Source organism: Aspergillus novofumigatus, assembly GCF_002847465.1.
Source record: "Aspergillus novofumigatus IBT 16806 chromosome Unknown P174scaffold_2, whole genome shotgun sequence".
In the NCBI taxonomy this organism is placed as follows: domain Eukaryota; kingdom Fungi; phylum Ascomycota; class Eurotiomycetes; order Eurotiales; family Aspergillaceae; genus Aspergillus; species Aspergillus novofumigatus.
In genome coordinates this window covers 4,058,225-4,083,728 of record NW_020194275.1, presented here as the reverse complement: position 1 = coordinate 4,083,728, position 25,504 = coordinate 4,058,225, and the positions used below count along the sequence as shown (strand labels likewise).

Genomic DNA, 25,504 nt, shown 5'->3' with positions numbered 1-25,504 from the left:
CCGACTTGCGCGTTGGACGCTGGTGAATCCAGCTCTAGCGAGGGGGTGTATATACTACCGAAAGGAAGGTCGAAGCAGCAACAGCAACTATCTACCAGTTTTAAGTAGCCGTGTGAGTCAAAATCGCACACAATACAATCAGAAACTCTGTTCCGATCACAATGTGTAGCGTTGAAGACCATCTGCGCCCTCAGTGACTGCGAGCCGCAGGTCTATCCGTTCCAATCCTCCAAAAGGTAGCCCTGGCAAGAACGTACTCCCCCGAGCAATCCCTGAGTTTCAAAGGAGGCCAAGCAGTACGCTCAGAATCTCCTTGCCGACGAATTAGGCGGATATCACGTTCATTCAGGCTGGATTGAAGGCTTGGAGGGCAGACGAGGGCAAACGCGGCGCTGCTGAGAAGCACAAGCAGCTGTTCGGCCGGGGCTGAAGAATAGACCAATCGATACTGTCATATGACTGTTAATGAGACCCGTATTAGTGTTATGTTGATGGTAATGCAATTCACTACAGAGGTATGTGAGGAGAGATCATACCCAGATGTAGCACTTCAGTAGGAGCAATGTGTTGTCCGATCGCATGCACGGTGTCGCATTTGTAGAAATCCTGCTATTGGACACACTCTTCTGGCGCACTGGCCAGATATAGAGAGCTTTAGCGCCATCGTTCGCTGTCTCTCAGTGACCTTGAGCTAGCATGGTTCGTCCTGACGGCCTAGAGACGCTGACACGTCCGCAGCACACTGTGGTCGCGTGCTCAAAAACTGAATCGAAGAAAATATGAAACGACTCCGGAAGTTCCTGGTGTAACGGAACTGAGCCAATGCATTCTCGATAGGCGGCAGACCTTATGACCTTGTGCCCTCGCTGGTCGCCACGTAGTCGAATACATTGCGACCATGATGGCGATGCCAGGATTCCCAGCAATGAGCGCTGAAACGTATACAACCAGAACCAATGAGTTGAATCAGTCCGTAAGTTAGTTCCTCGGTCGCAAGTGTCAGAAACAAAGTGGCGTCCACTGGCGTATCATCCTGAGTAAGGTTCTCCCCAGACATCTAGCAGCACCTACAAGTGCTGAGTCTTCATCTGTTAACGCGAATCTCACAATGGCGATATTGGAGAATAACAGGCTAATGAGTGATTACCCGGTCGATCTTTTCTTGGATTAATGTAACAATCTTGGAAGAACGTCGTGTGATACGGGTAGGACGCGCGGAAATCGCCTCACGACAGACTGCTTTAATATATGCTGACGTTTCATAGCTTTGTTCGTCTTGCATGGTTCAAGTTCGCGACTCCGGAGAACCTGCCCGTTCGAACGAGCGCAGCTGACTCTCGTATAATTGCAGATGAGTTGTCCCCTCCCTTGGCAATCCACCCACCTTAGGAACCATATTGATGTGAGAATGCCCAGGCTAATCTAGACTATCAGTCAGTCAACATAATTGGTCCTGAACCAGATCATGGCCGTGCTCGGGCTCGGCAAAGCCACCGACTGGGCACTGTTATTGGCTAACAGCGACTTGGCATTTGGAGTAACCTGCTCGTCCGCAACTCTCCGACTCTGACTTCGCATTCGCGGTGATGCCAAGGTATTTCTGCTCGCTTTATTGCCCTTTTGGGCATTATTCCTTCGGACTCTGCGCGACCTTGGCATTCCTCGTGCAGAGTAGAGGCAGACTAGACCACGGATTTGCTCTTGGAGATTCCCTCCGCTTGAACGCGTCTGGACTTGCCAAGATTCCCCTCCAGCCACGGCATTCCCCTCCGTCTTTCTTGATGATCTTCTAGGTGAAACATTGGAGTATTCAAGCTGCAGAATGCCCTTCAAAGTGGAGACGGCCGTAGAGCGTTGCAGAAAAGCGGATTCCCCCGCGGAGAGTGCAGCGCTGATCCTCCCACAAGCCCGCGTGTTGAGCAGAATGTACACCATAGGCCAACACGAGCTCGTGAGAGAGATCCCTGCCTTGTCTCAGCCATCGCGGCTGTGGGAATATCCAGCATGGGCATGCTGCATGTATCTGTCCACAAGGTGATTTCGCACTCGTCATCAATCCTGCAGGGCTCGTTATCAGAGCCCAGCGAAGGACGGGGAATGCTGAAGAATCCTTGATAGTGGACGTCCTTCGGTCTGCTACTGGAGTAAGCAATATATTGATATGGAGCTTTCCACAAATCATCGCCGACCGATAGTGAGATTAATCAAGGATATTACGAGATCTTACGCAGCTGGCATACAACGAGGCTCGGATCCTGATATACCGGTCCACTGGGATTCGTTAGTGATGACCGGGAAAGACATGATGGCACAGTGATGAGGGTTGAAAATGTATGAGCAATGTGCCGCCAGATAAGCATCACGATGCGAAGGTCATTGCGGCCAATACAATACGTCTGTTGTCCAACCAGCATACGACCCAGAACAGGCAGCATTTATCTGCTGTCCCGTTTCTGATGTGGTGATGAGGCTCCATCTGGTCATCCTGGGAGTACATCATTGTCTCTTTGGCATCAACCGAGAATACATTGTGGGCAATCGGTATTACTCCCCTTGTTAATTCAGGGGGTTGAGCTGGCTAGGTCGGAGCAGACCCATCAGCCAGCCCAGATTGTAGCGTATTCCAGCAGCTGCTGTCGATATTATCCGGTCCTTTTTCTGCACGCCATCATCAAGATAAGACGCATCCCTCAATATTACCTCTTGTCCACATGAGGAATATATCGTGCATATTCTTCTCAGCTTACGGCACTGACCCTCGCCGAGCTATCGTCATATTCACTCATCATGACTGACTTTTCCGGACACTGAAACACGATTCACCTTAGAGTATGATCTTACCAGGTTACATCGATCGTTCGGCATGTCAATCTCCCGCGTTGAGAGCTAAGCGAAATACGAAAGAGCGCCAGAGACGGTGGAGGATGATTGGCAAGTATCAGAGACTAATCGAGCACGCACTCTGATGGCTGCACTTGGCAATCCATCTCGACAATTCTGCATTCCGAGCATTACCCATTCCGGCTAGGAGGTGCTAAAATTTGGGCTACGGAGCTGCGAGCCTGCAATGGAGATTCTCTATCCTGCAGAATGCGAAAGTCCGAGGAAATGTCCGCAATCACACGTAGTCCGAAGCCCCTAACGCCATTGCTAGATTGAAGATGTCTCTCCTCGACTTGGCGGAACCCGGACTCTTCCCGCCGCCCCTCCTTCTTCCAACCCCCGAGTAAGATCTGTTGCAGTCTGGCGCAGTTTATCCGACGGTCTCTGGGTTGCGTATTATTGCCGAATTTCCAAAAAGATCTCCATCTCAGCTTGCAGGTGTAAAACCTGGCAAGACAGCAAGGGTCTCATGCACAGCCGGTTGCTCTTCGACTAGTAGCTAATGGAAGTTCTGCAATGTCCAACCACTTCAAAAGGGCCTTTCCAAAATTGCTGGTATGTGGGAAACAACGAACCTTCCTTATCTGAGTAGAATACTGAGTTCCAGCCACAACTCTTGAATCTGAAGCTTGTTCGAGGTCGAGCATAACCTACAGTCAGACGACGAAGAAACGAAATTCTGGAAGGCTCGACGGCACCCGTTCAGTTCGCCTTTTGCCGTCCAAGCACTGCTGGAGAGTGAAGGGTTCGGATCCTTCTGCAGCCACGAGGTCGTGCAACGAATACATGTGGATGTGGAGGTTGATGCCGCCCATCCGCTGCAGTAGACACCTTCGATTATGCAGCACTGCAGCCAGTCACGATGGGCCGGTGCAAAAGGGAGTGGCTCTGGATGAATGTTACAATACCCCTGGTCGACAGGGATATATGCCTTTTCGGATTGAGTGCTTCATCCGCCCGGAAGGTGTCCACACATTTCCTTGAAACGGCATAGTATGCTGCGTTCTTTTTTACGAACGACCACTTTTACTACATCTGGCTTTCCCCCTTCACATGGATCGGGGTCCTCTACTCCACGAAAAGTGGGAGGGGTATCCCTCGATGTCCTGCCGATTATTCCTCTTTCAGGGTTTGAGAAGCGAGACCCCTGCACTGTTACTGATGTCCATCCAGTCGGACAAGGACGGTCCGTACGGAATATATACCGATCATCATCTTCTAAATGATGATCAGGGTCTTATCCCCCGTGCTGACAGAGGATTCGAGCCGCTCCGCAGCCTTGATTTCGTGTCTGCTGAGTCCTCTCGTATTTCTGGTGGATTCTCCCGCCAGATCATTTATACCGTGGTGCGCTGTGTATATCATTTCGACTCTTGGCCCAGTGTATCACCGTCTTGCTCTCCCCTTTTTCTGCTTTGCATGCGAAATCATCCATTCCGTATTTGTTTCTGTACTACACAATGGGTACACAGCACCAGACAGGAGCGAAACGGACCAAGGGGAAGTCTGTTCCCAGTCAGCCAGGGTCTCACGACACGACTGTCCTGAACGTGCCGCCGTTAACAGGGTCCAGGGAGGCCTGCGATGAGTGCCGTATCCGGAAGGTCCGTTGCAACAAGGAATATCCCAAGTGCTCGAGCTGTCGCAAATCCAACCTCGCATGTGGGTTTTCTAACAAGGGGAAGCGAGTCAATCACACCAAGAAACTGTTCGTCTTTGCGTTTTCTGTATCGTCTAATTGACCCGAATCATTCTAATCTCCTGTGCCTGTATAGGGTGAACGATGTCGAAGTACTTGGAAACCGTCTCGGGAAGATTGAAGAGGCCGTGCTTCGCTGCTTGTCAGCCGTAGAGCGTTCGCAGACGCCGTCAAACGCTGCTACACGGCAAAGCTCGGTTATCCCGTCCGACGACAGTCATACCGACCCCAACGATAGTCCACCTACGGACGGAAACACGTTCACAGATGCTTCTTTAGAAACGAATTCCGAACAATGCAATGACCATACCTTCCCTGGATCAACCCCTATCACTTTTTTATATACAGAGGCCCAGGCTGCGTGCGATAGACTGAGATCGTTGTTACCGTTCTCGAATTCGGACAGCCAATATAGTCCAGCTTCACCGGATTTCATACCAGACCAGACTTGTTCATTGCAGTCACGGCTTCAAGAATCCAGCGAATTGTTTGAGAAATTGACCAGAGAAAGCCCAATCCTGTCGATACCAGAGTCAGATGGCCTGCTGCCTTCATTACCACCACGAGCACTTCTGGAGAGCTGTCTAGAAACATATTTTGCATGCCTGAGTCCCTTTCTGCCCATCTACGACCGGCAGAGCGTCACGTCAGCAATCGAAGAGCAATATGGACCCAGTATCAACAGTCCGGACCCTGCCTGGGTGATCTCGTTCAACAATATCCTTCTACAGACACTGGATGCAAGATATAGTGCAGCGACTAGAGCTGGTTCGATCACTCACAACATACTGGAAGAGGAGCTCATCAAAAGTCTGTTACTAAACTATCGACGAGGGTACAACAATTTCGAGAGACTTTTGAGACCGCAGTTGGCTAACGTGCAGGCACTGTTGAGCATGGTAGGCGCTCTTCTTGATTGACAGTATTCATGGACTAACATGCTCAGGCCTTGATCGCCCTGAAGTATTTTTCTCTCGCGACCTTCGAGACAGTCTTTGCACAGGCATGCCAGCTAGCCAAATCCATCGGCCTCCATCAAAGCAGTTCGGATTCGGAGAATGCAGAACAGACAGATCTGTGGTGGTCATTGTTCATCGTCGATGTAAGCCTAGCTATTGTTTTGTCCCTTTCCCCTGCTAACTACGGAATAGAAGCACGCGTCTTTCGTGGCCGGCAAGCCTTGCCTTCTTCCATCGTATGACTGTGGGCTGCCGTTCCCAGTGGCAAACTCGGAGCATATCCCACGGGATCAACGTTCTGCACACATCTCTCTGGCACATATTCAAGAAGACGTGTACCAACGTCTCTACTCCGCACGAACTGCTCGCAAGGGGCGAGACTACATCATTCGTCAAGCTCAGCAGATCAACCGAACATTGGACGATTGGGAAATCCAACACAAACATATCCTCTCTCCTGCAAGCACTATGACAGCACAAGAAGCCTTCCGCCTCACTGAGTTGCGCTACACACTCTGTACACTTCGGGTCCTGACTCAAAGGTTGGAACATACATCCAACAACCGAAGCTCACGCTTAGAATATGCGCGGGCCGGCCTTCGCCTATTGCAGGAGACATGCGATACCCGTGGCGATAGCGTCGTTGAATTTGCACTGTATCAAAGGTATGTCTTTCGCGGGAACAGTGGACATCTTGATCTTATTAGTCCCAGTATCTGCCTGAATTATTCCACGACGTTGTTCCTCGAGCTCTTCATTGCAATCATGAAAGAGTACCAGCAAGACCACCGCATCGATACCGAGCTCCTTTCGTCCTTCGCTGCCCACATGAACTTCTTCTCCACCAAATCCTCCCCTACATCTCAAGCGTCCAAAGCCGCCTACATGGCCGGTCTTTGTAGCAACATCGCTCTCAGCATCCAAACGCTAGACGATGGCTATTTCGCGCACCAAATATCGCTTTCCAGACCTAATTCTATACCTGATTCTCCAGGTCTCACAACCACTTCTACTGCGTCGACCTTTGGACCTGAGATACTCGAGAGCTCTTCATTGAATGCAGGTATTCCTGTCTCATTCATAGGTGATCCCTCCGGGGGATTATCCTCCTTTCCCACAGATGGAAACTTCAACATGAAGATGCATGAAGCGCAGGCAAAGTCTTACGAACAATATGGACTTCTCGTTGGAAGTACTCCCACTGCAGGATTTGCGTATAGACCAGAACTGGCAGGGATGGGCTCGATGGAGTTTGGTGCAATGCTTGATACATTTGCTTCATATGATCATGTAGGCGGACTTATGCTTAACGAAAGAATTTAGATGTTCAGGTAGAGTAGGCGTTTGTTATTTGACTTTTAAGGGTCCTGATATTCCAGCGGCGCACATTATTGACTTTGGTTCAACATATGATGTCCACATAACGTCTAACGATCGGAATAGAATTCAACATGATGATGGAATTCTCTGTCAAACATCCGCTATAATAATGTAGCAGCTCAAGAGCACATTGTTATCTTGTCTGCTATCCACCATTCCAAATTCAACAGTCACGCCCTCAAGCCGAGCGCCAGCCACATACAATCGTCTAGACTGTATTGCACTAGTAAGATCAGCCAACCCTCGATAAAGCTTATACACCCAATCACCGGTCCCAGACCAATCTTCACCTGGGTCAGAGCTCGATAATTCATCCAGGTGGCGTGCGCCGCAACCGCAAAGGAGAATCCGGGCAAATTCCGTACCCGTCATCCATTGGAGTAGATTTCTTCTGTCGAGCTGACTCGTTGCGTGGCACTACCACCTTCGACTGAACGGATTAATAGCTTTTCAGCTTGCAGTATCACGTTGCCACCGCCGAGGGACTGCCATAAGTCTGTAGCTGATTAGATTAGAGGGAATGTGTTTGGTAATATAACGGTACATTATGCTTCTCCAATTCTCGGCGTCCACCGTGCTATTGCACATATTTTGAAACTCAGTGGCGCGGGTGATTATATAGAGCAAATACTCCAAGACATGGAGCAAGTGGCAGTGGAAGTGGATGGGTCAATGAATGTGGGTGATATTATGAGATTATAATTTAATGGCTGGCTAGATTGGAGTATATGGCACCCCGTTGCTGGTACGTTGTCTGCTTTTCTAGATTTCTTTCCTGCCTGACTTTCCAGGACCAGGTCTTGGTGGATATCATTAGGGATGTTGTCATGACTCTCTTAGCTGCCACTGTCATCAATATAATCCACAAGTCGTCCAAGATGCGGGGCCCTAAGCTTATAGTGCTTCTTATCCGTAGGATCCTCCCAGCACTACTTGGATTTTAAAGGATATGAGCGAGCTTTGCATCACATTAACCCATATATAAGATTCTAACTTGAGGGCTGTCTAGTTCTTTCTTCCTCCGCGTTGATCTGTGCCTCATGCTTAGTGAGTATTCTTCTGGTCGCTGATACACAGCTCCTTTTGTCTCCTCTTCCTGGTGTACCATCATCATCCTGCCTATAGTTAAAGGCAATAGTAACCTTAAGCCTCTTTCTAATCCGAAGCAGATTACTCCATTTATGTAGTTGCTTCTTGACTGGCGTCTAATTGATGTTAATAGAGCTGCATAATTTTTTGAGAGGGCTCTGTGTCTGGTCATTTACTAATACTATAATTGCGGTGCCTTTAGATCGAACTTGCTGGTGGCGCTTTCTTTTTGTTTGTAACATATTCTCGAGATCTGCTTTCAGAAACTCCTCCCAGTAATCACTGGGACCTATAACTAAATCCTTTTTCAGTCACACTACGTACCTACCTAAGGGCAGGTAGAAAGGAACCAGGTATCGTATCAACCCACCGAAATTTAGAAAGTCGTAATTCGGATCAACTTCGGGGCAACTGGTGAATGGTTAGTCTGGCGTCTGGCTGTTCCGGAAAGACAAAGAAACGCGGTGATACGCGTATAGCAAAGAGGTCTCTATCTAATCAGGTTCCGCGGACAGAGAGGCGATAACTGAACAAGATGATCTGCGACCAGCTCGCTGCCCAAATATTTCTCCCTCTCTCAAGGACTGATAATATACTATCTAAGCAAAGGGAGAGAGCGAACGGTAGTAATTGTTTCCTACCAGTACGCACGAAGACGAAAACACATTGATTGATTGGAGAATGATCGGATGTGATGAGCTAGGTTGGAAGATACCAAAAAACACTGTGATACACAGTGTTACAACAACTGTAATGTCAAACATACACCAACCTGGATAACATTGATCTTGTAAACACTGAAGCAAGCACTGACGAGAAGCACGACAATTTGGAATGCCGAAAATGGCTCTCTGGCAAGAATGGCAATATACAATCTGCAATAATCCCAATGCTTCCGAAGATATTTGAGACGAAAATATTTGATTATTAGAACGCACATATGCAAACCGAGAAGCCAAAAAGCACGAAAATAAAAGAAAGTAAAGTGTGATACACACAAAGGACAAGGTAGGACAACAGATTATACGGCATGATTTCAAAGTGCTGTCCATGCTACCAATCATGGATTCTCTGGAAATACCCATTCAAGTCCTGGTCGAATATTCGTCAGTGCAGGTGAAGGAGGTTGCGTTTCGGGGATCTCCTCCAATGAACTTTTGTCGAAGGGGATATGGGCAAAGGTCTCTAGCTGTGTTGTTGCTGCCTTTGGTGGCATGCAGAGTAGCAGGAGGGTGATCTTTTTCGACCCATTCCATGAGTTGAGACATCGCCCCGTTCGGGATAGGTCCGAGTCCACCATAACAATGGCCAACACCAGGCGCTTCGAAGAATCGATAGAAGTCTTGAGCTTTGGGGTCGTTCTTGAGGACCTCCTTGTAGTATGCGATTGGTCCATTCGGCGGGATAGCCTCGTCCGCCAGTCCTTGCCAGGTGATCATTTTTCCGCCGTTGGCCTTGAACTTGGAGAGATCAGGGTCATTCGTTCCGAGCATAGATGTGTAGTAAACTGCCGAATAGTGTAAGGCTTCCAAGAACTCATTTCGAGTCATATTGTTAATTTCGAATTCCGGGTCCTTGGCGACAAGATATTTGATCCAGCTGCCAAATAATGCACTTTGGCTAAGGTGGCATGTGTTGTTTGTAGAACATTCGGTGGGAAGATAGTGGCTGCCAAGGGTGGCGTCGTGGTTAACCCCAGGCCAGCCATATTTCTTGGAGACCGAAAGCGAACCGGACCACGCAGCTTGGATTACCTTTGCACTGGAGCGAGTGAATGCTCTTTGGACCCCGTTGCAGGTGTATTTTTTTCCAACCAAGTCATAAGCAGTAACATGACAGCGATCTGGATCGCTGATGATGCCATCTTCAACTCCGTCTAGACGATCACAGGCCATAACTGCTGCCTTTGTGAACGCCTCAATCTCACATGGCGACGGATAGTGGCCAAGCTCATTCATGACTTGTGAGGCCCACATACCAGCAGGAATGAAGTTTTGTATATTGACAGCTGGAGCGATCGCTAAAATTCCATCAAAAACGTTCGGGTACCTTTGCGCCATCAGAAGCCCTTGTCGACCGCCACCAGAGCATCCAGCAAAATAGGAGAAACTTGCTGGCTTTTGGTAGTAAGATTTGGTGATCTGCTGTCCTATCACAGCCATATCGTTTGTCGCCGTTGCAGCATAATCTTCCAGGTGAAGCCAGTCAACGTTGTTCTTGCTGCTAAGAGCCCAGGATAGGTCCGTAGGAATAGCGTCTGTTCCACTTCCACCAGGAAGACCTCCATCACTAGAGGCAGATGCGAATCCAGTTGCGACTGAATATGTGAGGTATGTGGAACCAAACCCGACGCTGTAACCTCCACCACCTAACGCCTGGAATCTACCATTCCAACCCTCGAGTGGGAGCCAAACTTGAGTGTGGATTGTGTCGTTCCAACCAGAATGAGTGTGGGTAACTGTGACGTTGCAAAAACTGATGGTATATCGGCCGCCTTCGTTGCTTCCCGGGGCAATACTGACAGCAGAATAGTTATGGGCTTCTTCTGCTTCGATATTGATAATTGAAGCCCCGAGTAAGTCCGGCTTGTCGATAAAGGCGGGCGAGCATCTGGAGGCGGACGCCAGCCCCGCCAGAATCGCACTTAGACAGGACAAGATGTTCAGGGATACCAACATATTGATTGAAAACTGGAGTAACGGAGAGGATATTTGATTATCGGCATGAGCTGGTTGTAACGATTTATATAGACGTACTCTCTAGATGAATTGGACCTTAGGAAACAGCTGAGCCCCACAATATTCATCCTTTCCATTTCATCAAACAAGTTATTATCATAGCCCATTACTGTCATCCAAGCTCCAACTACTGTCAAACCACAGTGATATTGCGGCTTGATCTGGTATGCACTGTCTAATCCATCATACGAATTCGTTCTTTTGAGCCATATACGTTACAATACGACCCCTTAAAAACCCCACTGATCACCGTTATGGCGACCCTGCTGTCTCGCGTAATTGGCTCTGTAGTTTTTGGACCATTTCTATTGGTGGCCGTTCCGCAATAAACCCGGCCTACGCAGTTACTCAATACGCGTATTGGAATATTTTCCTTTTTTTCGTCCGAGTGGGCCCAAGATCATACTACGTATTAGCACAATCTGATAAATACGCGTATTCATTGGGAATCTTTACCCTGAGCGGATCCAGACAGAAAGCGCACCAATATTCCAGGGAATTTCTCTCCAGAGAAACTCAACCTCGGAGTGTAATGGATTAAGCAGTGCTATGCTTTAACCCCTTATTGTCATTGTGCTCAGTCTTCTGTTTTCAGGCCTTGGACTGTTTTCGTATCATCACTGCAAGCATCTAGGATATGCAGTGAAGATATATAGTGTCACCCTTGTCTGATATTAGAGAAGACAAGGACTAGTCTTGTTATCAAGTGATCTACTATTTTCCTATACTATTCAGGCCTAATATTCTACCATTCCTGATTCTTACCTAGTCAACAGGCTAATCTATCCTGCCCTATAGATCATCCTTTATAGTTCTAATTAGACTTCCGCATAACCCAACTTGGGTCGAAGGTCTCAACCCAGAACCCAACCCAGCCTGGGTCTGGGTTGAACTTCTCTAACCCAGACCTAACCCAGACCCAATGCTGGGGCCCTAATAAAACCCATTAAGACCTAACTTGACCCAACTTTTTATATAATTTTGATTATAAAGCTGCTCAGTCATCAGAATAATACATTGTATTTTTACTATTTTATATATATTCTAGTTTACATTAACTAGAACTATATATTTATAGCTTAATTACTTAAAAATTTAAGAAATAACTTTATATTCTTTAAGGCTATATCTACTTCATAATTAATTACCTTCTAAAATATTAAGGGAAGTAGGATAGTTGTCACGGGCTAGAAGCCGGTTCGACCTATGACCTAGGTTTGGACGGTAAGAAATCGCTAAGAAGTCTAACTGGGGGCGCATCGTGGCCGGACATGAAAAGGGGAGGCTGGGTCATGTGACAGCGTGGGTTATTACATTGGTTAGTACAAAAGTCACGTGACTGACAGCTGGTGTCCAGTTTGGATAAGACCTCGCGAGGGCTGTTGAACAGCATGAGCACCCAGCGGGCAAGTTGATTCGGTCTCGCTGATGTATCTGACAAAAGGCGTGCCCGTTCGTCAGAACGGGATTCTATGCATTTGCGACCGGGCCTCAGGGTCTGGGTTACAGGGGTATGGTACTTGTGCACTGGCTGAAAGTCCATTTATTAGTCTGGCTTTCCTCCCACTAGTTCGTGACCCTGAACAAGTCTAAGTGGTGTCTGTTATACTGTGTAGTTACGGCGCGTACTGAACTGAATCATATAATCATGTAATGACTACAGCCCTTGCTTAGGGTATCTAAAACTGTGGATGACTTTTCTGACAATTGCTATAAAGAAGCACAATTCTCTGGAGTCTTGCTATAAAGTGCGGATAAGAATGCCAGTAATCCCCTTCGGCTTTAATACTGGAATATCTTTCTCATTATCAAACTGGCAAATGCGCAATCAAGGAATCGAGAACTGGAGACCAATCATCCCAAGATAATCTCAAGCCATGGCGTGAAGCTGCGATGTAAGTGGCAGCAAAGTGGCTTCTCTGTAATCGATCCCAAACCAAGCGGCCTATGCGATAGTCAAACTCAGAACACCTACAATAGTACCCTGTGATCCACTAGAACACGAGCCATAGACCCATAATCAACACATTTCGTTCTGTAAGCGCCACCACACGTGGGCTCTTGCTGCATTGATCGTCCACAACCTCAGTCTTGGCAATCTCTCGAACCAGACGTGGTTGGCATTGCTTGGACTTCCTTGTCATTTCTTATGGAAGCTTAGAATCAATGACAGGAGCACGCACAACTCGTGCTTGCATATCTGCATCTCGTTTGCTGCTAGAGACCAGCAGTCCACTTTTTTGTACCCACATCGTTTCCGTTGCGGATAACCTTGATATGCCCCGCAAACCTAAGGGAAATTACGCCAAGCGTAGCGGAGGACTTGGCGGGGCGCTGGGGCCTCGACAAGGAAGCTTCTCCTGGCGAAGACTCCGCTTGGTGTCTTGGACAGTGACATACGTCTGTGCTGCGAGTCGTTGTAATCACGGTTCGTCGAGGAATTGGAACTGCGTGTGAGTGCACGCTTTGAACTGCGGCGCTGTGATTTGATGGTCGGATTGTCTAATGCAATGCTCTGCCGCTGGTCGGTACTCCCACATGGCCAGGATTTGGCGTTCGCGTGGTCTCTTTCTAGAATTCAGCATGAATGAGAGAATGATATTACCCCTAACGTGTATAAAGGATGTCCCTCCCGGCAACGTTCTCTCCCCGGTGGATCGTCCTGCATCAATACACGTCGTGACTCGACATTGCTGTCTAAACAACCAGCATGGCTGTCTATCACGACCTGGACTGGCTCTTTGCCGTCGGTACCATCTTCTTCTTGATCTCTGTCTGGGGTATTGGTGCCAATGTACGCTTCCTTTCCTTAGAACCTCCCTCGTTTGACCCTGTACTGACATCTTCCTCGATAGGATGTGGCCAACTCTTACGCGACGTCGGTCAGTTCGAGATCTCTGACCTTGATCCAAGCTGGTATCCTCGCGACCATCACAGAATTCATTGGTGCCATTGCCCTTGGACAGCAGGTCACCTCGACCATCCGCAGCGGTGTCTTCTCCATCGACCGCTTCCTCGACTCGCCTGGAGTTCTGATCATGGCCATGGTGGTGGCTGAAGTTGGTGCGTCTCATTGCCGGGCTTAGATACCTCTTCGTTGCTGACGTGTTATAGGCTCTTCGATCTGGCTTACCGTCTGCACTTACTTCGGTTTCCCCGTCTCCACCACCCAGTCCATTGTCGGCGCTCTCATCGGTGTTGCCATCGCCTCGGATCTCCCTGTTCACTGGGGATGGAAGTCCCAGAGTGTGTCTCAGATTGCTGCCTCCTGGGGTATTGCGCCCGTTATCTCGGCTGGATTCGGTGCTATCATCTTCATGAGTATCCGGTTGTTGGTGCATTCGCGCCAGGACCCGATGAAGTGGGCTCTGCGCGTTCTTCCATTCTACTATGCTCTTACCGCTGGAATTCTCGCATTGTTCATTGTCATCAGTGGTGGACATGGCGTTCCCGAACTCGAGGACCTAGGTGCGGGCAAGGCTTGCGGTATCATCATTGGTGTCTTTGCCGGTGTCTGGGTCATCAGCGCTGTCTTTTTTGTGCCTTACTACTGGCGCAGGTAGGTCACCTTCACTCGGTCTCTAGAGCTGTGCTAATTTATACAGCCTTGTCAAGGAAGACCGTCGCCTCCGGTTCTGGCACATCCCCATGGGCCCTCTCCTCTGGCGCGACGGCTACACCCTCTACTTCCCCGGCAACCCCGAGAAGGGCATTGTCCCCAACTACTACGAGAGCGACCTGAAAGGGACCGACGAAAAGGGCGACACCGATACCCTTGGCTCCGTCACCGAGGGCCAGCAGTCCACTCTCGTCAGCCCGGAAATCGAGCCAATCAAGGGTGACGGCGACACCGCCGAGAGCGAAGCCCAGCGTGCCGACGCGAAGCTCGCAGAAAAGCACCAGAAGGAGCTCCAGGCTCTGGACTCGCTGCCCTGGGCCCACCCTAAGCGCATCTACGCGACCCTCAAGCTTGTTTTCACGTATGGTATTACCCGGGACGTCATCCACCACCAGTCCAAGGGTCTGGATCATATCCATCGCCGGGCTCCCCAATTCGATAACAAGGTTGAGCATCTTTGGACAACGGCGCAGGTCTGCTCTGCTATGGTACTTATGATCCCCACACTCATGGATACCTATTCTAACAACGCAGATCATGTCCATCTCCCACGGCGCAAACGACATCTCCAATGCCATCGGCCCATTCACCACCGAGTACATGACCTGGCACACCGGCGTGGCCTCCGCCAAAACCGATACCCCAACCTGGATCAAGGCTGTTGGCGGTTTAGGCCTGGGAGTTGGTAAGTCTCTCTTCCTCCCTATTGACTGCAGTCCTCTCTACTGACGAGACCAGGCTTCTGGACCTTCGGCTACCACATCATGCGCAGTCTCGGCAACCGCATTACCAAGCACTCTCCTACCCGCGGGTACAGCATGGAACTCGGTGCTGCGATTACGGTCCTCCTTGCGTCGCGGCTGGGTCTGCCTGTCTCCACGACGCAGTGCATTACCGGTGCTGTGCTGGGTGTTGCGCTGGTGAACATGGATCTGAAGAGCATTAATTGGAAACAGCTGGCGAAGATCTTCCTTGGTTGGGTTCTGACGCTGCCGTGTGCTGGTCTCATTAGTGGGATTATCATGGGGATGGCGCTGAATGTTCCCCAATGGGGACGGTAATCTAGGTACCTAGCGGACCTGTTTCGTATACATAATCTGGAGGTGATGACCCCTGCTGTGGGTTCATCGGTTCATCTGTATAAATACAAGCTTACTACATTGGAATAATATGCATGAGCACAAACTGCAGGGTCCACATGACGCCGTCGATCAGGCACCTATTCACCGCGAGTTGAGGGCTCGGCGGAGCGGGGTAACAACCGTGCGCCAAACAACAGGTCGATTTGGATAACCTCAATCTCCAACCACTCCACACCACAGTAGCTAGACTCCTCAATTACACTGTCAACACGTCAAGATGATCTTTGAACCGGCGGAACGCGTCCTCCTCCCTTCTGTGGATGTCATCTCGTACATCTTCGACAATACATATGATCCCAACCGACCGGTAGACGGTCAGACCACATCAAAGCTGAAGCCAAATACTGACGATAACAGATCTACGTTGATGTCAATAATCCCTCCCGATCGATCAGCTGCGCTCAGGCTCGGAAGATCGTCCGTCAGTTGATTGCCGGACTACGCGCCTGGGGAGTCAAACCAGGCGATTGCGTTGCCATCCACTCTTTCAATGATGTACCACACACCCTCTCCGATATCCCTGGCAAGGCTAATGCATAATAGATCTACTATTGCATGCTGGTTCTGGCCATCGTTGGCGCAGGCGGTATCTACACCGGTACCAACCCATCCTACACGACGATGGAGCTAGTGCATCATTTCAAGGCCGCAGACGTAAAGTTTGTCGTCTCCGAGCCGGAGATTCTCACGTCTGTTCTTGCAGCCGTCAAGGAGAGAGGCATCCCCGAAGGGAATCTGCTCATCTTCAGTGTCCTTGGACAGGAAGTACTACCCGCCGGTCGGCGATCATGGAAGGATCTCTTCAACCACGGCGAAGAGAACTGGGTAGCCTTTAACGACCTGCAACGAGCCAAGGAAACCACCGCCGCACGACTATTCAGCAGTGGGACGACGGGCCTCCCAAAGCCGTGACCATCACGCATCACAACCTCATCGCGCAGCACGAGTTGGTCTTCGAGGTGCATCCCCGACCATACCAGGTTTCCCGCGTTGTCGCAATGCCCGTCTTCCACGTCGCAGCCGCGATCGTGACCCACTTCAGCGCCATCAAAGCCGGGCACACCGTCTACATGATGCGCCGCTTCGATCTCGAGACGTACCTGGTGGCCAACGAGAAATACCAGGCGACCGACCTGGCCGTCGTCCCGCCCATGGCCATCGCCATCCTGGCGTCTCCGTTCTCGCAGACCAGGCCCTTCCTGCACTCCATCAAGAACGTCAACTGCGGCGCCGCCCCGCTCGATAAAGAAGTGCAAACGCGGTTCCACACCCTCCTCAAAGAGGGCACGCCGTTCACCCAGGTCTGGGGAATGACAGAAACCTCCGCCATCGCCACGATGTTCACGTACCCGGAAGACGACGACACGGGGTCCGTGGGCCGGCTAGTCCCGAATCTCGAAGCCAAGTACAGTCGCCCCCCTCCCTCTACCTTCTTAAGCCATTTCACTAACTGTGCTCAGACTAATCGACGAAAACGGAAACAACATCTCCGCATTTGACGTCCGCGGCGAGCTTTGCGTTCGAGGGCCCATTGTCACACCGGGGTACTTCCGCAACGACGCCGCCAACGCCGAGTCCTTCGATAACGAGGGCTGGTTCAAGACAGGCGATATCGCTTACTGCGACGGGCGCACGCGCAAGTGGTACATTGTCGACAGGAGGAAAGAGCTGATCAAGGTCCGGGGGTTTCAGGTTGCGCCGGCGGAGCTGGAGGCTGTGCTTCTGGGGCATCCGCTTATTGTTGATGCGGCGGTGATTGGGGTGGTGGTTCCTGGGGCGGATACCGAGTATCCTCGGGCGTATGTGGTTAGACGGCCTGGTCGCGAAGGCGAGAAGCTCACGGAGGAGGATGTGAGGAAGTATCTTGGGGAGAGACTGGCGAGGTACAAGGCGCTGACTGGGGGTGTCAAGTTTGTGGATGCCATTGCGAAGACTGCCAGTGGGAAGATCCTGAAGCGGGTGTTGAGGGAGGATAGTAAGAGGGATATTGAGGCTGGATTGAGGCCGAAGCTGTAGACCGTGCTTAAATACAGGGGGAGGATAGATCATGCGCGAAATAGTCTACTGAGGAAACCCTTCTTTGGCTCCTGAGCTTTGGTCTCCACCAAGACTCCAACTTGCAAGCGCTCTCGATAACGGGTGAGGATTGATGCGTCATGATGCTCGAGGAACTTGTCAGTTGCATCTTTTCCGGCGACCTTCTGCAGGACTGTCTTGTCAGACTGCTTTCTTGGTCTATCGGTAGATAACTCACTCTTCTCACCCCCGGGATGCTCTGCCTGGAACCGGGTGACGTCGTAAACTTCCTTGTCGATTACTATCCAGAGGTCCTTTGCAGTATTATGCTGTGAGACATCCTGCAGCGAATAGATAGGAAGCGAAGAAGCCATGCTGACTGGTCTATCATCGCCAGAAAGACCTGACATATATAGTCAGCCTGAGCGGGGTATTCATGCTGACCACGTATCCCTGCCTCGGGGACTGGAAAGCTGACCATGCAGTTGCAATAATCCTGGTTGGCCCTTGCAAACATCCCTGCTGGCATACAGCAACTGCTACAACATATCGCATATTAGGAGATTTCTACCATCCTCCCCTCCTCCTCACTCCATCTGTATACTTTTCCCTCCCCACATTATACCTATAATAATTCTCCGTTCCACCAGGCACAACCGCCCTCCGAAACGTAATATTAATCCTCCCCTGGCGCGCCTCTCCCCTGCTACCTCTTCTCTTCGGAATCGAATGCAACCAATTCGCCTGCGTCTCCCCCCTCATAACAACCATATCCCCGTCCGCCAAGGCCAACTTGACCGGCTCTGCCTCAACACCGTCAGCGCTCTTATGCTTCATGAGGAAATCCCGCTTCGCGCCGAGCGACAACGACGCGATGCACGGATTCGGGCCGAGGAAGCGCTCGTCGTCCGAGTGGTAGGCGATACTGTCGTCCCCTGAGGCATAGTAGTTTACCAGGCAGAAGTTGTAAGCTGCGCCGTTGGTAGCGGCCTCGATGCGTTGGCGGAGGGCGTCGAGGCAGGGCGGGATGGGGCGGGGGTTGATTTGTATTTGGTGGGTGGGATGGGGGTTTGGGATTTGCTGTCGATTAGATGGGAGGTAGAGTCACTGGGTGAATGGGTGAAGAGGGAGGTATCGTCGACGCCAAAGACGGTGGTGAAACGCGGGGTGGTGATCTGGGTGGTGGTCGGGCCGCGGCGGATGGTGTACTGGACGCGGTAGAAGGGGAGTTCGCGACGGAGGAAGTGGAAGAGCTCCTGGGCGGTGGTTGACGGGATAAAAGGTTGGTAGTAGAGTAGATCCAGGTGCGGCTGGTTGGTGATGCTGCGAGGGGTGGTGGCTGGGAGATCTGGGAGCGCGTCGGCGATGGATGGGGGAAGATCCGCGATGGCGAAGGGATAGCTTGGATGACGGGAGTAGGATGATGGAGGATTGTCCTCAATGCGCGGTTTCTTCGGTTTGCTGATGGGCTTGTAGAAGGATTCCAGTGTCCGTTTAGCCATTGTCGTCTGAAGATGGAGTGATGTAGATGCAGATGATCGTGAAGAGATCAAGGGATGATGTCACGTTGAAACGGATAAGATAACCCTAATTTGCCATAAACATCCAGACGTCTATACTGCTCCATCTCCAAGGTGAAACACCCAGCTTGTAATGTCAAACCGGTCTGGACATCTTATAATATGTCAACTATCTGGCCAAACCTCTTTGGGTAACTTTGAGGAGAGCCAGCCAGGCAATGGCCCATCATGGAGTTTCTCATTGACCTCGTGGAACTCTTCCCAGATTTCCTTCAGGGTGACCTTGTTGGTCGACATTAGGTCGTAGAATTTGTTAAACAGTTGAGCCCAGGTAACCTTAACACGCCCGTCGTAGCCATCAGCGTTGGGACCTGGTAACGACCAGTCAGGATCAATAGCCCAAGCCCAAGAATATCCATCTTCTCATAGATAGGTGTCCCGGCATTCCGTAGGCACATGGATGAATACATTCAAAAGAGCACCTAGTTTAAGACTACCTTTATCTCGACGGTCGCGAAAGTCCCTGACAGCCTAAGTTAGCAGGTACTAAGAATCATCCGTAAGAGTGCACACCTTCGAAGCTGATCCACCCGGCCCAGTTCCGCTTCATAATCAACAAAATCAAGGATCTTGGAATCTTGAATTTCTTCGCCGCCGATAACCATGACCGGGTGAAAACTTAGTTCACTAAATTATCCCAACACGCTCTCCATGCCACCTTGGTACCTTCTTCCTCGTGAATGATTGAAGGATGGTAGACCACATACCCCCAGCCTTTGCCCTTACGGTCAAGAATTCTCTGCACCCAATCTGGGGGATGAGTCCAGTATCTCTCTGCATTGGGGTTTGAGTAAGCTTTCAGCTTCGCAAGATAGACTTCAGGTTGTCTGATGTTTTCAATGGCCTTGAGTTCATCTGGTGATAATACAGCAGCCCTTGCCTGCTGCCACTTGTTCCACAGGTCCTGATGCCAGATCATGAGTTTCCTTCGGTCATTCCTGTATTTAACACCATCAAGAGTTCTAAGTATCTTGAAATCCTCATCAATCAAGCGGCATTCCGCATAGGTGAGAGCGCGTGGATCATTGGCCGCTGTATGAATGAGATCTTGCAAAGACTTGCCAACGTATTTTTGACTTGTCTCCTCCATTTGCTCCAAAGATGGCCATTCCAGTATAGCATGTTTCTCTTCCTGAGTTATCTCCGATGGTGAATGAATTGCTTTGTCATAAAGGCTCTCCATAGAGGCCCATGCCTCGATATCATTGAATGGCTCAACCATGCTGCTCATTTCTCTGTATGTATTGTGTGCTGGTTGTTTCCTGTTTTCCTGTCCAGGGTGGATGCCCCTTTTAAGGAGAATAAAATCACCGCTAAACTTAAGCAGGTAGAGTCCCCGCTGCGTGGGTTATACTCAACTAAAAGACAACAATTGGCTATACTTGGTTGTCTATGGTGGGTCATCCGTGGTTGACAGTTTTAGTGTGAGACTATACGAGGGTGTTTGGATTTAGTAGTTCCTGCCAGGCAACAGCAGACTTTCAAGATATACACGGCAGGAAGGGGTCAAAATTAAAAAATAAAACTACGAGGGGAGAGAAAAGGTAAGGAATTAGCAATAGTCAAAGGTCTAATTCATTCACTGTCTGACATGCACCAACATTGGACCATAACCTCCTCTTCCCACTTTCGCCTTACTTGCACTCTTCTTAAGCACTCTCATCATCCGCAGCTGCCTTCTTGGCCTTTTTACGCAGGTGATCCTTGACCAAAAAGACCAGGCTCATCATCAAGCCCAATCCGGCCAACCCAACCTCAAAGTAGAATGCACCACGATAGCCTCTCTTCTTATCATCATAGGTGTGGCCCCCACGATTGACCTCGCGCTCCACCGTCCCAGCAAAGCCCAGCCCCAGCGAAATACTATAGTTCACGATAGTCATGACCACACTAGCGCCGATACCCTGATACTTCAGCGGCACAGCATCGGAGAAGATAATTGTCGCAGCGGGGAAAGATGAGTCCATACCAACACAGATGATAAGCACACTCCAGAAGAAATTCCCCAGTAGATCTGGTGCGTCGGCATCGTGGCAATGAGGACTGACCTGATCAGGTACGCCACCATGCCGATGACCATGACCCATGCGGCTGAGACGCGACCAAGCAGCTTCCCCACTGCCAGTGCTGAAGTGAGTCCCGAAGGTATTACTGGGCTGTACCAGGCCGCGAGGAGCAAAGGGCTGACGTTATCCAGCTCCATGACAAAGACGGCAGCGTAGTATACCTAGATCCCGAAGGTCGCCCAGCCACAGGCGGTGCAGCCTAACACGAAGGCAATATCCGAGTTGAAAGCCGCCAGGGGCAGGATGGGATCTTTAGACCAGTGCAGTTCCACCCAGAAGAAGGCGGCCGCGAAGAGGAACCCCAGGATGAGGCACACATAGACGTATGGTTCTTGCCAGCTGACCCCGGCGGCTTGGTTCCACGCAAAATTGATCAGAACCAGCGAGGCCACGCCAGTAATGCAACCTGAGAGGTCCAGATGTGCGATCTTCTGGATAATTGTCCGAGGTTTGGATGTAGTACTCATCGGTTGAGGCGGGATGGACTAGACGGCGAAGACGGCCAGACAAGCAAGTGCGATGGCCGCGCTCCAGTACGCCCACGGCCACCAGGCCAGCGCAAAGAGGCCGCCCGTTGCAAAGCCGGAGATGGCACCAAAGGGCGCACTGCCGCCGAAGAATGCAAAAGCCATGTTCTTGCGTGGGCCGGGGCGTACGACTGCCCCAGAATGGCGATCGCGTTGGGCAGCATCACGGCTGGTCCCATTCCCTGGAAGACACAGGCGAAGATGAAGAGAACCTGCGTGGAATAGACGGCCAGACCGCAGACGAGCGTCCACAGTGCGTACCAGCCCATGCCGATGATGAACATTCTCTTATGTCCAAAGTCGTCGCCCAGTCGGCCGGCGATCAGGACGAAGGTGCCAATGGTCAAGCTGTAGCCGGCCACCAACCATGACAGCTCGTTGCTGTTGGTAATTCCGTACCAATCTCCAATGACACGGACAATGTCCATTGTTTGGCCCAGTCCGAGCTGATTCGTGTACATGGCCGAGCAGATGGTCAGGATGAAGGGGATCTGTCGATGCAGAGGGAGTGTATCCGCGATGTAGACATGTTTGTCCTTGGGGTGTTTCTCACCAGGAAGGGTGTCTGTTAATTGAATTTGTTATTTTCTCTTAGAATACAGACAAAAGCATCTAAGAAAACTCACCTTTCGTACCTCCCTGGGAAGAGACCGATTGGGTCTCGCTGGTCCTCGGATTCGACTCGGCAGCCATGAAGCTTTTCTGTTGCTAATGTATGTTGACAATTGATGTTCCAAAGGATAGAGATGTAGGAAGGTCCATAAATATAGTTCCTTTCCAGACGGAAATTGGTCGTATGCACCCACCATGTCAAGACCGAATATGGAAGCCAGCAGCGGCAGTCCTCCGGGGATCGACCTTCAAACTCCGGGGACCACAACCACCAATCCGGGCTATGTTTTAGGCGTGGTATGCCCGGAGTCGGGCGCTCTTAGGCTACCAATCTACCATAAAAGAACGACTATCCGTCAACCACGCTGATTCTCGGTTTCTTAATGCCCATCACCTCCACTCCGGGCACTATGAAGATACTCCATGTACTGTTGTGTTTGCTCTCGCTGGTCCTAGGCAACAGGCCTATCGGAAGCACTGCAACTGGTAGCTGGATTGTCATGGCGCAAGGCCAAGAAATCAACCGGCCGACGTCTGTTGGGAGCCATTCAAAGGTACAGCACAAGCATGGTCATTACTACTGATATTAACACATACACACGGATTCTTCCAACGGGGACTAATGAGCCGTTGAATCAATCTAGTGGTGGACTTCCAGGTTTCAAAAACTAAATAGTACGGCTGTTCAGGATGGATGGAGCAGGGCTGCTCAAGTCTATGACGAGGCAGATCGTGCTGTTGGTACAATCATTGACCATTTGTGGAATGTTTAGCGAGGAAGACTAGGTAATTGGTCTGAAGTTGGTTGGAGATTAAACAGGATAAATATTAGGGTTTTCTAGCCTATAAAAAGAATTAAATGGCGTAAATGATGCCTACTACATCGCGGCTTAGTGTCGTTTGGGTACATGTGCCTCAGTCGGACGGATGAGGAGTTTCAGACTGAAATTCTCCACACAACGCCAATGGATGGCTGATTCATCAACTGTCACATCACTTAACTAGTTACCAACATTCAATTCAGCGCCCGCGATCTCCAGCCACGGTATACATGAGAGACAAACTTTTGATATATGCAATATTCTAGCAGGATTCCTGATCAGATATTATATCCCTCTTCATGTTCCAGACAAGATCCAGCCATCGGATCTCTGCGGCGAATCCAGGTCGCAACCTGGACGGCATGGACCACGAACGATGTTCGGCTCTACACAATGAGATACTTTATAGAGGATGGGTGGGCAGTGGCAGACGAGCTGATGAGCTCCCTTCCCAGACATGGTGGGATTACAATGCACCTCCCGAGGACACTCGAAACCGACTATCGCCATCCTTGGTAGCCTTCCTCAAGCAAGCACGCTTCTTACCATGTGAAGAAAATCCTGATTATTCTTTCTTCTACTTTGTGGCTGGTTTGGTGAACAGTGAAGGTCTTCTATCGGTGTCAGAGCGGGGAGCATACCTAGATAATGAGCGCTTTGTGTTTCTTTACTACGCTACCGCGTATAAAGCAGGAGATCAGCAGGGCATCTTGTGAGTTATCCATATGTACAAATATATAGACTTGCATTCTGCTCATACTTCTTGAGCTTTGACCAAGCGACATCAACAGCTGCATTTGTCGGCGATCTCGCAGATATAACGGCGATATGTGAGCGAGGTTGGGGATGGAAACCCCTCGAGGTTATTCTCGATGCATATCTCGAAATGATTGATGAAGGAAAGATCTTTACAGCTCTTGACTGTCAAATAAGTGGAGAATACGAAACCCTAGAGTCATTCCCTTCATGGAGGATCCGCGCATTTTCCGACGCTGATCTGGAGAAATCCGTAATCTCCATGAGGCGACTTCTCGACGCGATTGAGACCCGACTACCGGCGCAGAAGCCGCCGAAAGAAGAAAAAAATCTTCAGTGGTGTGATCTCTTGAATCAGGAGTTCCTACCTACGTCCAGCTTTGCGTATCAATTCTTGACTAGAATTGCGGCTTGGTCAATTCCCATCAAGTACATCGCCCCTGGGATTTACCTCCCAAACAAGCCCGACCAGCAACCCTACCAATCCTCACAGTCCGAGCCGGAAGGCATGTCCCTCCGCATATTCCATATCGATGGGCTCGGCGGCCAATATCCTTCGTGGACACCGCTAAATGAAAGCTCCACGGTCCCGCGGGGCTCTACCTCAGTGAGGTCGTGCCCAGAACCAACACAGCTTTCAGTGACGGGTGTGTCCTCGTGCTTCCATACGGGCTTGGGGCGCACGGGTGGGCTCGCAAATCAGACGGCGAGCAGATGGGCATCAATCCTGAGAGCGAGCACCCCATACCTACCGATCAGTCCTTTGGGCTCTATCAGTCTGGGTTCACGGGTTTCACGGATCTTCGCGACGTGCAGCTCTGGAAGGTGCTACAGAGCTGGGCGGAAAGGGTAGAACAGGGAGATTGGGATGTGGATGAGGATGGAGTTGGGGGGGATTGAGAAGTTCAAGGATGCTGATACTGAGTCCCACTGGCGGAAATATTGGATACCTCCCAGCTGGTGAGCACCCTCGGCTCCGATGTTGTCAAATGGAGTATGCTATACGCATTGGGCGCTACGCCGTATAGGATATCACCAGCGATTTCACTTCGCCACTCGGTGAGCCAATCGAAGTCTTCTCTTATTTTTTGAGAACACGGATAGATGTAGATGACAATGCGAGCTCATCTTTATCATATCGTCTAGGTACTAGTAATTTTGACCAAATGTGCCACCAATCCAATTACTCTCGCTGCTCTCAAAAGTTTTGGTCTTGTAAGTTACATTCGTACCAAGGGAGGTAGTCCTATCCTGAACAATGCTGGGGTAATTTACTAAGTTCGCAGGCCGATTCCCATTAATACCGCTAGCTTCATCAAGCCGAGATCCATCGCGAGACGCTCTCTCACCCGACGACTTTGACGGATGTGCTAGGGAGCAGTTAGCTGAAAGCAGCTGCTTTGCCATCAAAGGTGGAGAAGAGAACCAGAAAAAGACAAATGCGCACAGTGCATGAGTAAATCTCGAGTGTGAAACAAGCGAATATCTGAAGCTAGAAATTGTGCAGTTATAGCAGATACTCCATAGCCTGCCTTGCTATATTTCTATATTCATTTATAGAGAGCTTCGGCCAGGCTTTGCTGAGGGGTTCGCCAGTGATGTAGTCAGGAGATATTG

General features: G+C 50.1%; 10 protein-coding genes across 10 annotated transcripts; 4 read left to right on the top strand and 6 right to left on the bottom strand.

Annotated features, from left to right (window-relative positions):
- Positions 1-69: 69 nt before the first annotated feature.
- On the bottom strand, positions 70-714 carry P174DRAFT_116745 (uncharacterized protein). The gene is made up of 2 exons (XM_024821050.1): positions 537-714; positions 70-448 (listed from the first exon to the last, which is right to left on the bottom strand). The coding sequence occupies exons 1-2, from the start codon at positions 579-581 to the stop codon at positions 191-193; spliced, it is 303 nt and encodes a 100-aa protein (XP_024686343.1). The 5' UTR covers positions 582-714; the 3' UTR covers positions 70-190.
- A 3,629-nt stretch (positions 715-4,343) lies between these two features.
- P174DRAFT_458346 (Zn(II)2Cys6 transcription factor) lies at positions 4,344-6,864 on the top strand (the record flags this gene model as incomplete). Its single annotated transcript, XM_024829651.1, has 5 exons — positions 4,344-4,591; positions 4,659-5,481; positions 5,529-5,684; positions 5,734-6,206; positions 6,255-6,864. The coding sequence occupies 5 exons, from the start codon at positions 4,344-4,346 to the stop codon at positions 6,862-6,864; spliced, it is 2,310 nt and encodes a 769-aa protein (XP_024686342.1).
- Positions 6,865-8,936: 2,072 nt separating this feature from the next.
- On the bottom strand, positions 8,937-10,688 carry P174DRAFT_403030 (tannase and feruloyl esterase; the record flags this gene model as incomplete). Its single annotated transcript, XM_024823970.1, has 1 exon — positions 8,937-10,688. One exon carries the CDS (start codon positions 10,686-10,688, stop codon positions 9,096-9,098), a length of 1,593 nt encoding a protein of 530 aa, XP_024686341.1. The 3' UTR covers positions 8,937-9,095.
- A 2,770-nt stretch (positions 10,689-13,458) lies between these two features.
- Positions 13,459-15,428, top strand: P174DRAFT_458344 (uncharacterized protein; the record flags this gene model as incomplete). Its single annotated transcript, XM_024829650.1, has 6 exons — positions 13,459-13,542; positions 13,604-13,811; positions 13,863-14,307; positions 14,354-14,855; positions 14,902-15,052; positions 15,106-15,428. The coding sequence occupies 6 exons, from the start codon at positions 13,459-13,461 to the stop codon at positions 15,426-15,428; spliced, it is 1,713 nt and encodes a 570-aa protein (XP_024686340.1).
- Positions 15,429-15,646: 218 nt separating this feature from the next.
- Positions 15,647-17,680, top strand: P174DRAFT_439479 (putative AMP-binding enzyme). The gene is made up of 4 exons (XM_024826815.1): positions 15,647-16,004; positions 16,053-16,392; positions 16,416-16,914; positions 16,970-17,680. The coding sequence occupies exons 2-4, from the start codon at positions 16,065-16,067 to the stop codon at positions 17,523-17,525; spliced, it is 1,383 nt and encodes a 460-aa protein (XP_024686339.1). The 5' UTR covers positions 15,647-16,004; positions 16,053-16,064; the 3' UTR covers positions 17,526-17,680.
- Positions 17,555-17,899, bottom strand: P174DRAFT_458342 (putative cytochrome b5; the record flags this gene model as incomplete). Its single annotated transcript, XM_024829649.1, has 2 exons — positions 17,555-17,718; positions 17,764-17,899. The coding sequence occupies 2 exons, from the start codon at positions 17,897-17,899 to the stop codon at positions 17,555-17,557; spliced, it is 300 nt and encodes a 99-aa protein (XP_024686338.1).
- A 182-nt stretch (positions 17,900-18,081) lies between these two features.
- P174DRAFT_510673 (alpha-ketoglutarate-dependent dioxygenase AlkB family protein) lies at positions 18,082-19,075 on the bottom strand (the record flags this gene model as incomplete). The annotated part of the gene is made up of 3 exons (XM_024831703.1): positions 18,668-19,075; positions 18,151-18,605; positions 18,082-18,121 (listed from the first exon to the last, which is right to left on the bottom strand). The coding sequence occupies exons 1-3, from the start codon at positions 19,025-19,027 to the stop codon at positions 18,082-18,084; spliced, it is 855 nt and encodes a 284-aa protein (XP_024686337.1). The 5' UTR covers positions 19,028-19,075.
- Positions 19,076-19,210: 135 nt separating this feature from the next.
- P174DRAFT_458340 (uncharacterized protein) lies at positions 19,211-20,327 on the bottom strand (the record flags this gene model as incomplete). Its single annotated transcript, XM_024829648.1, has 3 exons — positions 19,211-19,464; positions 19,617-19,723; positions 19,750-20,327. 3 exons carry the CDS (start codon positions 20,325-20,327, stop codon positions 19,211-19,213), a joined length of 939 nt encoding a protein of 312 aa, XP_024686336.1.
- A 427-nt stretch (positions 20,328-20,754) lies between these two features.
- P174DRAFT_458339 (MFS general substrate transporter) lies at positions 20,755-22,391 on the bottom strand (the record flags this gene model as incomplete). Its single annotated transcript, XM_024829647.1, has 6 exons — positions 20,755-21,094; positions 21,154-21,332; positions 21,378-21,633; positions 21,658-21,777; positions 21,828-22,263; positions 22,325-22,391. The coding sequence occupies 6 exons, from the start codon at positions 22,389-22,391 to the stop codon at positions 20,755-20,757; spliced, it is 1,398 nt and encodes a 465-aa protein (XP_024686335.1).
- Positions 22,392-24,017: 1,626 nt separating this feature from the next.
- Positions 24,018-24,851, top strand: P174DRAFT_458338 (uncharacterized protein; the record flags this gene model as incomplete). Its single annotated transcript, XM_024829646.1, has 3 exons — positions 24,018-24,473; positions 24,500-24,736; positions 24,774-24,851. The coding sequence occupies 3 exons, from the start codon at positions 24,018-24,020 to the stop codon at positions 24,849-24,851; spliced, it is 771 nt and encodes a 256-aa protein (XP_024686334.1).
- Positions 24,852-25,504: the final 653 nt, after the last annotated feature.

Bases quoted from the DNA above. Each gene is read 5' to 3' on its own strand.
- P174DRAFT_116745 (XM_024821050.1), bottom strand. From the start codon at position 581: ATGCGATCGGACAACACATTGCTCCTACTGAAGTGCTACATCTGG. The intron at 449-536 runs GTATGATCTCTC...GTCATATGACAG, and splicing joins TACTGAAGTGCTACATCTGG to TATCGATTGGTCTATTCTTC.
- P174DRAFT_439479 (XM_024826815.1), top strand. From the start codon at position 16,065: ATGCTGGTTCTGGCCATCGTTGGCGCAGGCGGTATCTACACCGGTACC. The intron at 16,915-16,969 runs GTACAGTCGCCC...AACTGTGCTCAG, and splicing joins GTCCCGAATCTCGAAGCCAA to ACTAATCGACGAAAACGGAA.